Genomic DNA, 12131 nt, shown 5'->3' with positions numbered 1-12131 from the left:
TGTTGGCCTCCTGCCCCACCAGTCTCAATGGGCACCAGCCACCACTGATTTTATATGACACCCCTTTAGTGCAAGTGCAGAGGTTTTACAAATGATGCCGGGAAATATGTGGGCAGACACCCAATGCTGTATGAAAGGTCGCTCAAGAGAGCCAGAGCAAGAGCAGTAAGGACCCAGGGGATGGAAGTGTAATAAATAAAATACAAATCCGGTATGATCGTCAACATCATGTTGACCCCTACTGAGCCAGTTGCAGAAGCACAAGGATGGTTTTCCCATGAGAAACTGTTTTATCACTCAATTGTTTTTTTAAAAATAAAGCATAACAGAATGGCTCCTACAGAGATCACAAATTATCTACATAGGATTTTCCCATACACACCAATTTCCTCCCATTTCCGGTCCCCATGGAATTCAGGGAGCCTCTCAGCTTATACACTGGATGAGAACAGGCCCCAATCCATGTTTGCCACCCGGGTTCTCAAAAGGCCCAGAAACACAAGGGTGTTCCATACATTCTCAGACACTTCCCCGCCAAAATCTGGGTGAGAGATGGCTGATGGGGCTGCAGTCCTAGTTCCCCATATTTCAGCACACATAAAAAGTGTAAGCATAGTCCATAGATGGCTAACTAAAATACATATTGCTGGATCATCTTTCTGTGCCATCTATTCTTCCTGGGAGCTTGGATGGATCTTAGGGGTCAGAATCCCACCCAAGCAACACTTCAAAACTTGTTTGACCTCGATAATGTGCATCAAACACCAGTCCATGTTCCTCCACTGGCAACCCTGAACCACACGGCAAGCTTTCTGAGGATGTTTTTTCTCGAGGTCTGTTCGGTCCCTCCAAAGCGCTTCCATCAAAAAGGGTGAGGATCCAGCAATTTCTGTGCATTCAGAGGCAAAATGTAGCAGCTGGGATGGCAGTCTGGGAATCGAAGGGACCAACCACAAAAGAAGCTAGGAGCCGATGCCTACACTCAAAAAGGGCAGCAGTTCCGTTCTGCGACAGAAAGCAGTGCAAATTCCAGTAAGGATGCTTGTACATTGAGGTCCGGAGAGCACATTAAGACTTGAGAGGCTGACATCTGAGGAATCTGTGGCACCGCCTTGAAGCCCCCTTCCAGACGGGGGCTGCACTTCTGGTTTTCTGCAAGGCAAAAAAGTTGGACGCTGGTGATGGCAGGAGAGTTGGCAGGCGATGGCCTCTGAGTTTCAGTTGCTGAAAAGAGGGGAGACGGCTGTTGTGGTTGGGTCCTGTTTGCAGGCTTCCCCAATGTGTTTAGTTGGCCTCTGGGAGAACAAGAGGCAGGAATAGATGGGCTATGGGCCGGATCCAGCAAGGCGCTTCCTACGCTCACATCAAATTTATGGGCAGGACCAGAGGCGAAAGAAGGCAAGGCTCATTCCTTTTTGGGGAGCCTTCCAAGAGCCACATGGGCAACTTTTCCTGGAGGATAAGGCTATTCATGGAGAATAGGACCATCAATGGCTATTAGCCAATATGGACATGTCCTACCTGTGCTGTCAGGGGCTTCTCACAGCCACAACAAAGACGGGATGCTGGACCAGATGGGCCTTTGGCCTGATCCTGCAGGGCTCCATTTATGTGCATGGCCTGGCTGTGGCTGATGGACGCTGAGGGCACTGATGCTTCCCACCTCCCATGAGGAGGGGATTCTGCAGACATTTGTTGCAGTAGTGGGAATGGTCCCTGTTCCAAAGGCACAGAGGAAGAGGTCTGGGGGCCACTGTGTGAGGGAGGCAGAAGGGCTGGAAAGGACTAGGACTCTGGCTCAGCATCACAAAGACCCAGGAGAATATTATTAATTTAAGACACATAGGGAAACTGCCTTAGGGTAAGTCAGACCATTGGTCCATCTTGCCCAGTATTGTCCACACTAAGTGGCAGCAGCTCTCCAGGGTTTCAGGAAGCCTGTGCTCTCCCTCTGAGCATTTGTCTCCCGTTGATCCGTGCAGCTCAGTATTGTCTATGCTAATCTTTGACAACCTGGTACCCTCCAGATATTTTGGACTGCAACTTTCATCAGCCAGCATTGCCATACCAGTTGCTAGAAACCCAGATGCTTGAATTCTGCTTGCAGGTTTCTTACAGGCATCTTTCTGGCCGCTGTGAGAATAGGATGCTGGACTAGATGGGCCACTCGCCTGGTCCAGCAGGCTCTCCTTATGTTCTTATGGGAACTGTAGTCCAAAACAACTGGAGGACCTTAGGATAGGGAAAGCAGGTCTACACTGACCGGCAGCAGTTCTCTTGGGTCTTAAGATGGGGGTCTTTCCTAGCCCTACCTGGAGATGCTGGTGATTGAGCCTGTGCCCTTCTGCTCTTAATCCTTTATGCCAGTGTAAACAGATTTCATTAATTTGTTCTCCTTTTGCTAGCCGCAAGGCACTGGGTGAGAGCTCCAAAAGCAGCAATCCTGGCTACCTAGCAGTCCTGCTCAGTCCCAGCTTCAAAAAACATTACCAGGTATTGCCTATACAGTAATTTCAAGTTGCTCTCTGTAGCCACAGGGACTAGAAGCTTGTTTTATAGCAGCCCCCAGAATGGAGATCCTTAGCATGCACAATGCTGAGCCTTGCTATCAAATTCTGCATGAGGGTGGTGTGGAAAGTATTGGCAGGTTTGCTCTCCAGCCTAGCTGGATATATTGGCACATTCTGAATAAACGGGGGGACAAATAACAGGAAATCCTATTCAGAAAAGGCCTGTCTGTGTTACAAAGAACACTGTTAATCAGTGTAAAGGCCCCTCCAGACATCCTTTATATTGTGCATTTACCAATATTTGTGCTCACAATGGTATCAGGGCAGATATGTGCAATCCTGTTTGCACCTACTAAAGATTCAGGGCAGAAATCCTGCAACTTTTTATATACCACTAATGTTCCAGTATTTTTCAGAGGTGGTGGTGGTTCTTGCTTTGTTGTACTAGAGAACAGGAGCTGCCCGTCCAGGTGTCATAGAAGTGATAACCTTTGGAAAGCATCACAGAACAGCTAATAAAGTGGAACAAAGTGTGGACACCCCAGGATACATCCACCATGAACGCACTATGATTGTGTCAATGACACGCTGCAGAAAACCTCTGCATAAAACAACCAAACAAACCCTCAGTCTGGAGGGGTCCTTATTCCACTGATGATTCTTAAGACTCTAGTTGTCCCAGCACACAGAACTCAATGGCAGGGATTGAACCTGGGACCTTCTGCTTGCAAAGCAGATGCTTTGCCCCTGAGCTATGACCCCTGCTACCACGGAAGTCCCCTTTCGTGACTGCTGAGCTGGTGGGAGACAAGCAATCCAGGCCTGCCCACTCCGCTGAGTCCCAAAGGAACTTAAGATGCTGCAGTAAATTTCACTCAACATTTCTGCAAGCGAGGAAAAGCTCAGGATGTGTGTGTCTGGACCAGGGTGGGTGTGTTATTCTGCAATACAGGAATATCACAAGTGCCCCAGGTCAAACAAGGGAAAAGTCAGAGAATCCCTGCCACGTTTGGATGGACGCCAGCCAGAACAAGTCAGAAAGGTTTACTTTTCAGGAGAGCTGCCGAAATCCGGGGGAGTGGCGGGCCACAAGTCGTAGGCCTTTCCTCAGTCCAGCAGGTGGGTGTTGCCCAATTCAGGACAAGGAGAAACTCAGAAAGGTCATTAAAAAAACCCACACATAAATAATTTCTTTTAAAAAACCAGACGAAAGCAAGATACATGCCTTCCTATGTAAATGAAGTGTGGGAGGGGGCAAGTCTCTTTGACGAAGGAAGGCATGGGGAATCAGGAGCTGGGGTGAGCCTCGTGGGGCCAGGCTTCACTCTGCGTTGGCACGCTCCCTCAGGACCGGCAGAGAGAGCATCTCTGGGGCAGATTTCTTCCGCGGTCTGTCCTTGGGCACACTGAGGAAGTCTGGCGCGTCGCCGCTGAGGGGAGTGGAAGGGGCGCTCTGGGTGTTGGGGGGCAGGCGCATTCCGCTGAGGGTGAAGGTGGGCTCCGCCATGCCGACAATCTCGTTGGTCGCCTCCTGGGTTTCCTTCTCGTACAGGCGCACCTCGTCCATCGTCATCCCTGTGGGAAGAAAAGGTGGAGGGAGGCTTTCTGAGAAGAGGTTGAGGTTGGTGGGAAGGGGGGGCGCTTGCTGCCTCTCTTTGGGTTAGGCCCGAGCGGCTGCCTCTCCTCCCCCAGGGCACCACTCGCCTCTCTCTGGAGCCTTAACGGGGAGGAGAGCGAGGCAAGGGTCGATTTTAGCTTCCCCTCCATCCCCAGGTGCGAAAGCGTGGTATAGTGGATAGAGTGTCAGACAAGAACTTGGGAAAGCAAGGTTCCAATGAAGATCACTGGGGGACCTAGAGTAGGTCCCCTGTCTCTCAGCCTACCACACAGGGTTGTTGTGAGGGGGGAAATGGAGAGCGGGAGAACAATAAAAGACCACCTTAAGTTCTTTGGAATACTAGTGGGATAGAAATTGTAATACTAATCTGCCCTTCACCCTGAGGAGGACTTATAACAATTATTATTATTCATTCATTCAGCTTTTATTGGCATAGCATTATTCTTATTTGTAATAATGTACAATTACTGTATCACCACTGAGTACAGCTCACTATTGTATCACTGATAACCCTTAAACATAAAGTTGAATATTTGTTTTTGAAAGCCCAAATCTAAATCAAGTGTAATTTAAAATAAAAACAATGATTACAATAATAAAATCACCACTGTCATAACAATGAACATATCACACTCAATTCTGGGCAGTGGATCAATTTTATTTATTTACTGAATTTATATTCTGCCATATACCCAGAGGTCTCAGGACAGTTCACAGACCAATCCATCCATCCATCCCTTCTGGAAGCAGAGGACTCAGATTCAAATCCAGGCCAGCGGGTTACCCCCTTTCCCTCCCTTTCTGAGAGCAGCGGGAAACCACTAGTAAGATACTCCATTCCACTCGCCATCCCACCCAACACAGGTGCTCGAACTTTCCTGGGCTGGTATTGTTGATGCTCCTTATATGTTTTCTCCTCTCTTTCTTTCCTCTATTTGTGCGTATACTTCTGAAAACTTTGCCATTCCCCAAGTACAAGGATCCCTGTCCCTATTGCACTGCATGCTGCTGTGTTTGCTAGGTAAGGATTGGCACTCTGAATGGAATTCCCCCTTCCATTCAGGTTGGCTAGTGACCCAGCATTCCTGCACATCTATCGGGGAAAGCCATGAAGTCAGTTTAATGCTCATCACAGGAACAATTGGTAGCTGCCTTGGACAGAATCATACCATTGGTCCATCTGGCTTAATATGGCCTACACTGAGTGGCAATGGCTCTCCAGGATTTCAGACGGAGGTGTCTCCCAGCCCTACCTGGAGACGCCGAGGACTGAACCTGAGAGTTCTGCATGTAAAGCAGATGCTCTGCCCCTAAGTTACAGCCCTTTCCCAACATGCTCCAGACACCCTTTGCACTGCTGCTGCTGCTCTCATGCGTCTTGGGCACAGAAAAGGCATAGCTGGGTCTGCAAAGGACAGGGGAGCCTTAGCAGGAATAGGGCTGGGACCTGCTATGCCGAGATCCAGGAGAAGAAAGGAAAGACCAAAAGGCAAAAACAAAACATATACATACAAAACGGGAGTCCTGGGCAGGGCTGGCCAGGTGGGGCGTTAAGGGTCCTGGGTGCTGAAGTTTTTATTTGTGGCCACGTGCATCTGAGTCTCGAAGGCACGAACCTCTTCCAGGGACATGTCTGTAACACGCAGAGATGCTCTCAAAGCTCAGTAAAGCAAGCCGGGCTCGGCGGAAGGAGGCACAGGAAACCTGGAGGCGCTGAGGCCCCACAAAGAGCCAACGAGGGGCCATCACAAGACGCTGGTGCTGCGAGGGCCGCATCTCCGCTCTTTTCAGAGAGACAACGGGCCGGTCCCAAATGCACCACCAACTGCAATGGTGTCTGTGGACAGGATTTCTCCTTCTTGCTGTGGGGAGCACATTTGGCCCCTTGGCCCTAACCCCACCCAACGGAAAATGGGCTGTGCAGGATGAGATCAAATCCTGCCCTCTAAACAGAGCCTGGCCATCTGCTCGGGGTAAGAGAGGTGCAAAATGTGGCGACTCAGTTCAGGGGGCCTTTCCCAGATGTCTGCCAAGCGATGATCTGTACGCTGAGACGACGTGGGTTAAGGAACCCTTCTCTCTCAGGAGCAGAACTATCACAGCACAGATCATCAGAAAAGGGGGAGGTTGAAGGTGAAAAGGGATGAGAAAGCCCTGAGCAGCAGTGAGTGGAGGGCAGAGTTGTTAGTACCATTATGCAGGAGACAGAGAAGGGGAGGGAAAAGCTACCAGGATCCCTAACAGGAAGGGCACAGGAAGTTGTTTTACGCAGAAGCCAATGACCCATTTAGTCCAGTCCTGTCAAGCTGCAGCTTGATCAGCACTCGTCTCTCCATCTTGTCGACAGCCTCCTTCGCTGGCCACAGCTAATTTGGGTCACACTACACAGAGCTTAGGAGGCAGCTCATGGAACACAACTGCCTTCTTCTTGAAAAGCAGCTACAATCTTAAATTGTTCAGAATTATCGATGGGGAGCACAATCCAAAGCCCTGACAAAAATCTCAGCTTGCATTAAATGACTACAGAAATGCACCAAGTTTCTAACCCTCCTGCAAAGTGAGGCCCAAAAATGTGCCCCGTTTGGTGGAATCTCAGAAAATAATGAGAGCAAAACAAACGTTTCCTTGGCCAGGGAGGTTTTTCTGCGGTAGTTCTTTGCTCCAATCCCTATGTAATTTAACTAAACTTTGTGAATTATGCCCTATGTGCTTAAATCCAAATAAATTAAGCAACCACGAATGCTAAAATGTATTTTAAACAATGAAAACAACACCGAGTGTATTTGGCGCTTTGGCTTTGTTATCTATCCTCTGCATATAAGTTTCCAAGTTCTAGTGCCGCATTCTGCCAGCAGGTGGTGCTACAAGCGAACAGGCACTCTTCCTGAAACCTTCTGCACAGACACTGGTGGTTTCTTCCCAGCTATTCTGTTTGGTGCACTGCTCTCTCACCTCAGGTGCTTATAAGAACATAAGAAGAAACCTGATCAATCAGGCCGAAGGCCCATTTGGTCCTCCCTCCTGTCCTTTGCCTCTGCTTCTGTATGCCAGAGCACTGTTCCAGCTCTCCAGGGTTTCAGGCAGGGGTCTCTCCCAGACCTGCCTGGAGAAGCCGCCCCAAAGTCTCCTCCTGTTTGCCTTTAGCTGTTGCATTTGTTTCTGCAAAATGCTAGTTGCTTTGTGCTTCCTTTCAGAAGGACCAGTGGAGTGCAAATAAAATGAGGATGGCAGATGATGAAATAAATGAGAATATAAGAATGCAAGAGCAGCCTGATGGACCAATGGTCCAGCATCCTGTTCTCACAAGGGCCGCCCAGATGCCTGTGGACCTGAGCTCAAGAACACTTTCCCCTCCTGCGGTTTCCAGCAATTGGCATTCAGTAGCATTACTGCCTCCGACCGTAGAGGCAGAACGCAGCCATTGGGGCTAGCATCTGTGGATATCCTCCATGCACTTGTCTGATCCTCATCCCATCTCACTACAAAGGTGGCCAGCAGTAATAGGCAAAGTAACCTAGCCAGCACCTGCAAAGAGCCAACAACTCACAGCAAAAGGGACAAGCCTCATACAATGCCTTGTTGACCCCTGTAGCTGCCATGGGCTTCTCCCGAGACCTCACACCCTCCCTGCTCCTTTTGCAGCTACCCTCATTTCCCCTTCTTCACTTTGCTTCTCTGCTACCACCAGGGGGCGGCACAGGCAAGCACACAGCTGGACCGATGGAGTGGCCCCAGTGTGTGTGGGGAGGTGTGGGGAGGGACTGCATGGCCCATAGGTCCTCAGTTGTGGATCTGAAATGGGGAGTCAGGTTCTGTGTGCCCTCTCCTAGCAGGGAACCCAGCCACACAAACAAGCCTGCCCTTTCCAGGCTGCAATGCTTCCCAGGATGTTGCCTGACCCTTATAAAAAATAAACTCCTTGGTTGTAGTTTGATTGCCTTTGCATCACTGCCCTCCCAGAGTCCCTTATGCCAGCCTGACATGAACTGCACTTAATTCGTTTTCTGAGGACCTTATTCTCAGTTACTCCAGAAGGCAGGATGATGTAGGAACATAGGGTCAGACCATTGCTCCATCTAGCCCAATATCCCCTACACTGACTGGTAGAGGCTCAGACAGGTGTTTCTCCCAGCTCTGCCTGGAGATGCCAGGGGACTTCCCTGCATGCAAAGCAGATGCTCCACCTCCAAGTTACAGCCCCTTTCCCTAACCTAGAATTAGAACCAATAGGTGGAAACTAGCAGGGGATCATGGCACATTCTGGCTGCAAAGTAGAATAAGCTTCCACCTAGTCAGATATGTTTGATAGTGGAACACCAGCTTGCCTTGGGAGCCAGCAGGATGCATTTAAAGAGAGGCAAGGTAGCAAGCAATGTCACAGATCCTGCAGTGAGGAAGGGTGGGCTGGATGGCTTCTGGAGGTCCCTTGTGTTGCCTGTGATATTATAATTGAGCAGGAAAGGCCTAGGAGATCAGCCCTACTCTCTGGAAATGAAAGATTCCTGTGTTCCCTTGTGGTGTGGGGTTGCAGTAGAGATGTGGTTCTGAATCCACTGGCTCGCTCTGAGTGTGTGTTTTCAGGGTTGGCATCAGCTCCCAATAACACCAGGCAGCTGAGAGCCCCCTTGGCACTGCTGCAGGCTTAAGACCTCCTCCCTGTGTGTGTGTGTGTGGGGGGTGTCTTAAGAATCAACAAGCTGCCATTTTAAATTTCCCACAATGCCCCAGAGCAACACTAAATCAGGCTCCTCTGGGCATTATGGGAAATTTGAAGTGGCCGAAAACACTGGTCTGAGAGCTGCTGCTGCTATGTAAGCCCACTGTAGGGGGCAAGGAGGAGAGCCCCTCACCCCCCATCAGGCTGGAGTTAATCCTGCACATGCACACTCAAGAGACCTTAGACCCAGGCAGCACTGGTACAAGATAGTACAAACTCGGTCAACACTGGAGCAAAACTCAAAGGAAGAGGAGGCTCAGGAAAACATTGGAGAGTGGAAATGAAGAGGACAGGGGTTGAGGGGAAAAGTTAGCAGGGTTAGAAAAGGAAGGTAAGAAAAAAGTGGGGTCAGGTAGTAATGTTCTGCCTTCCACTTACCTGCGGGAGTCTAAACACCTTTTTCGCTTACAGTTCCTCAGAAGGGGATTTGTGAGGTAAGAAGGACGCTGTGTCTCAGATAGTTTAGAGGGGTGAGAAATTTTGTGGCAGCTGCTAACCAGAGGTGGCTTAGAGGCACTACGGGGCTCTTTAATAAAAGGAGTTTTTGTATGAGTTCTACAATGGTGACACAGAGACTAAGGAGGAGCAAGATGACAGCCAGGGCCACACCTTCAATGGGCTGTAAGGAGGAAGGCAGGCAGGAGGGGGCTGGCTGAGGGCAGAGTGAGATGGGTGGGGCAGTGGTCACTCTGATGGACCGGCCTCCACAGCTTTGGTGATCACAACCCCACTTCTTTGCCAAGAAACCTAGAACTGCACACAACTGGACACATTACGTCAGAATTGATTTGCTACATAATATTCCCCAAAGTGGATCCCAAAAGTTTGCGAACACTGATCACCGCTGTCCCTCCTCTCAGCTGTAGACCTCTTTGTTTCAAGATGAATTTTATTAACGGTGTATTGCTCTTTTGTGCACTTTGTGGAGATCTTCAAAACCAAGAAGAGGGCTAGAAACAGGTTTAGTAAATACAGATAAATAAAATAAGCGGGGCTTGAGATTTATGGGAGACACCAGTGACAGCTTTTAAACAAAGCAAACGTTTTCCAAAAACAACATTTCCATTTGTGTGCAGTTGTAGGATCCCATCGGAGGGGCCCACACTCAAGAATGCAGGTCACAGATTAGTTACCATTTAACCATCTTGTTGTACTTACAACCAGGGGATTTAAAAGCACAGTGAAGGGCAGGAGGCTCTCCCCATTAATTCAGTGCATGCTTAAAGTTTAAAAAAACGAGGGCCCTACTCTGTGTTGCTGATTAGGAGGAAACAGGAGGTCCATACTGATGAATGCAAAACGCAATGATGTAAAGAGCAGGGCAGCCTAGGGAAAGGGGACCCTGAAGCTTGATTCTCCCACGGCTCAAAGAGTTTTCACACACACTTCTTCCCACCCGCTCTGCCACCAGCAACACAACAAAAAGGCTCACTTACCACACCACTCGTCCACCCAGGCAAAAGCTTGCCTGTGGCCGATCAGCAAGATGTCCCGGATGGCCTGCAACCCAAAACTAGGTTAACAACTCCTCAGGTATCTTCTATCTTTTGGGGGGCAATGATCACAGCAAGCCCCATGGGGAGGGTCACCCCCCTCCCACTGTAACCACCGAAGGCTGCTATGCTAGCAGAGCGGTTGAGAGCCCTGCCAGCAGGAGGCAGCAATGCACAGACTGATCTCCTATGCTCCAGAGAAGCCTTCCCTGTTTTGGATTGCACCTCCCATCAGCCCCAGCAAGCATAGTCCAGTCAGTGACTGCCTAACCCTGCTATGAAGCCAGTTGCTCCACGACCTTGCTGAGACAACATGGATGGTTGGCTCAGCTGCAGAAGCACTGTCTGTGGTCCTGAACACACCCTGATCCTCCTCCAAGATGCTGACTTCTGCCTTCCCCAGGAACCCAGGAACCTTTGAACTCCCCTGGCTTGAGCCACCAGCCCTCCTTGGAGGCGGACATTCCTGAGGATCACAACAGCAATCCATTGTGTTTCAGGGATGATGGGCTTTGTGGTCTAGCAGCATCTAGGCAGGCACAGGTTCCCCACCCCGGCACAGAATATTGCTTTGAGGCAGGGGGATAATCTGTCTGATGAGAATCAAGGACTTCTCAAAACTCAGGAAGGGTACCTCCCACACTCCCAGCAAAAGCAGGGCCCAGTCCATCCCTCCAGGTCCCCAAATGTCTCCAGGCTGAGCTCTCACCTTGTGAGCAAACTGCTCCACCCGTGTCTGCAGCCCCCACACCTCAAACTTGACCGTCACCAGCTTGTAGGAGCACATGATGGGTTTGGTATGCTCTCGCCAGCCCTCCTGGAGCGGGCCACGGCCAGTCTTGGTCGAGCTGAAGTACCGGAGATCCTACCAACATGGAGAAGACAAGTATAAGGAGCCAGTGGACCTCCATTTGAATAGTTTTAGAGAAAAACTGGACAAATTCATGGAGGAGAAGGCTACCAATGGCTAGTAGCCATGATGGTTGCAATCTGCCTCCATGGTTGGAGGCAGCAGTTGCTGGAAACCACAGTAGGAGAGAGCGCTCTTGCAGTTGGGTCCTGCTTGAGGGCTGCCCTCCAGGCATCTGGCTGGCCACTGCGAAAACAGGATGGTGGGCTAGATGGGCTGCTGGCTGATCCATTCATTTTGATGGGTCCATCAGACCAACACTGGGTACAGCCCAGGATTTCTGGACTACACAGGCCTTTGGTCTGATTCAGCAGGGCTCTTGTTAAATGGAGCCTCCACACTCAGAGGCAGTGTACCTTGGAATGCCAGTAGGTGAGGGATAAATGCAGGCAGAAGGCTTCCTGCCCTGCCTGTGGGCTTCCCAGAACATCTGATAGGCCACTGAGGACGATGGACAAGATGGGCCTTTGGTCTGATGCAGCAGGGCTTTCCTTACAGTCACAGCAGGACTCAGGCAAGGGAAAGGCCACACACAAACCTGGCTAGACAGGTGCCTCCCTCCCTCACGTTACCTCTAGGCTCCGGTAGTAGCGCTCTGGGATTTCATCAAAGGCGATGTCCAGGAATGTCACATCGTGGTCTCCCAATATGTTTTCCTTGTGGAAGATCTGGGAGGGCAAGAGGTAGAGAAAGAGATGGGGCTGTCAGGCCAGCAGCTTGGATGTAGGGCAGGGCATGATGCACAACAACTGGGGAAGGCCATAGCTCAGTGGCAGAGCATCTGCTTTGCATGCTGAAGGTCCTGGGTTCAATCCCCAGCATCTCTAGCACATGCCTCGCACCTGAAATCCTGGAGAGCCTCTGCCAGCCGGTGGAGGCAATA

General features: G+C 50.1%; 1 protein-coding gene across 1 annotated transcript in view; it reads right to left on the bottom strand.

Annotated features, from left to right (window-relative positions):
• Positions 1-212: 212 nt before the first annotated feature.
• LOC308573492 (cytoplasmic phosphatidylinositol transfer protein 1-like) overlaps positions 213-12131 on the bottom strand; it is a 48406-nt gene continuing 36487 nt past the window's right edge. The window contains exons 7-10 of the mRNA XM_081170445.1: positions 11821-11916; positions 11048-11203; positions 10282-10345; positions 213-4085 (exon numbers count right to left, since the gene is read on the bottom strand). Of these exons, the coding sequence (XP_081026571.1) occupies positions 3832-4085; positions 10282-10345; positions 11048-11203; positions 11821-11916 (570 nt within the window). The 3' untranslated portion in view covers positions 213-3831. The remainder of the gene's footprint in view (positions 4086-10281; positions 10346-11047; positions 11204-11820; positions 11917-12131) is intronic.

The sequence above is a fragment of the Podarcis bocagei genome, assembly GCF_964188305.1.
Source record: "Podarcis bocagei genome assembly, chromosome: 14".
Lineage (NCBI taxonomy): Eukaryota > Metazoa > Chordata > Lepidosauria > Squamata > Lacertidae > Podarcis > Podarcis bocagei.
The sequence above is the reverse complement of the archived record's forward strand: the minus strand, read 5'-3'. Positions and strand labels throughout refer to the sequence as shown.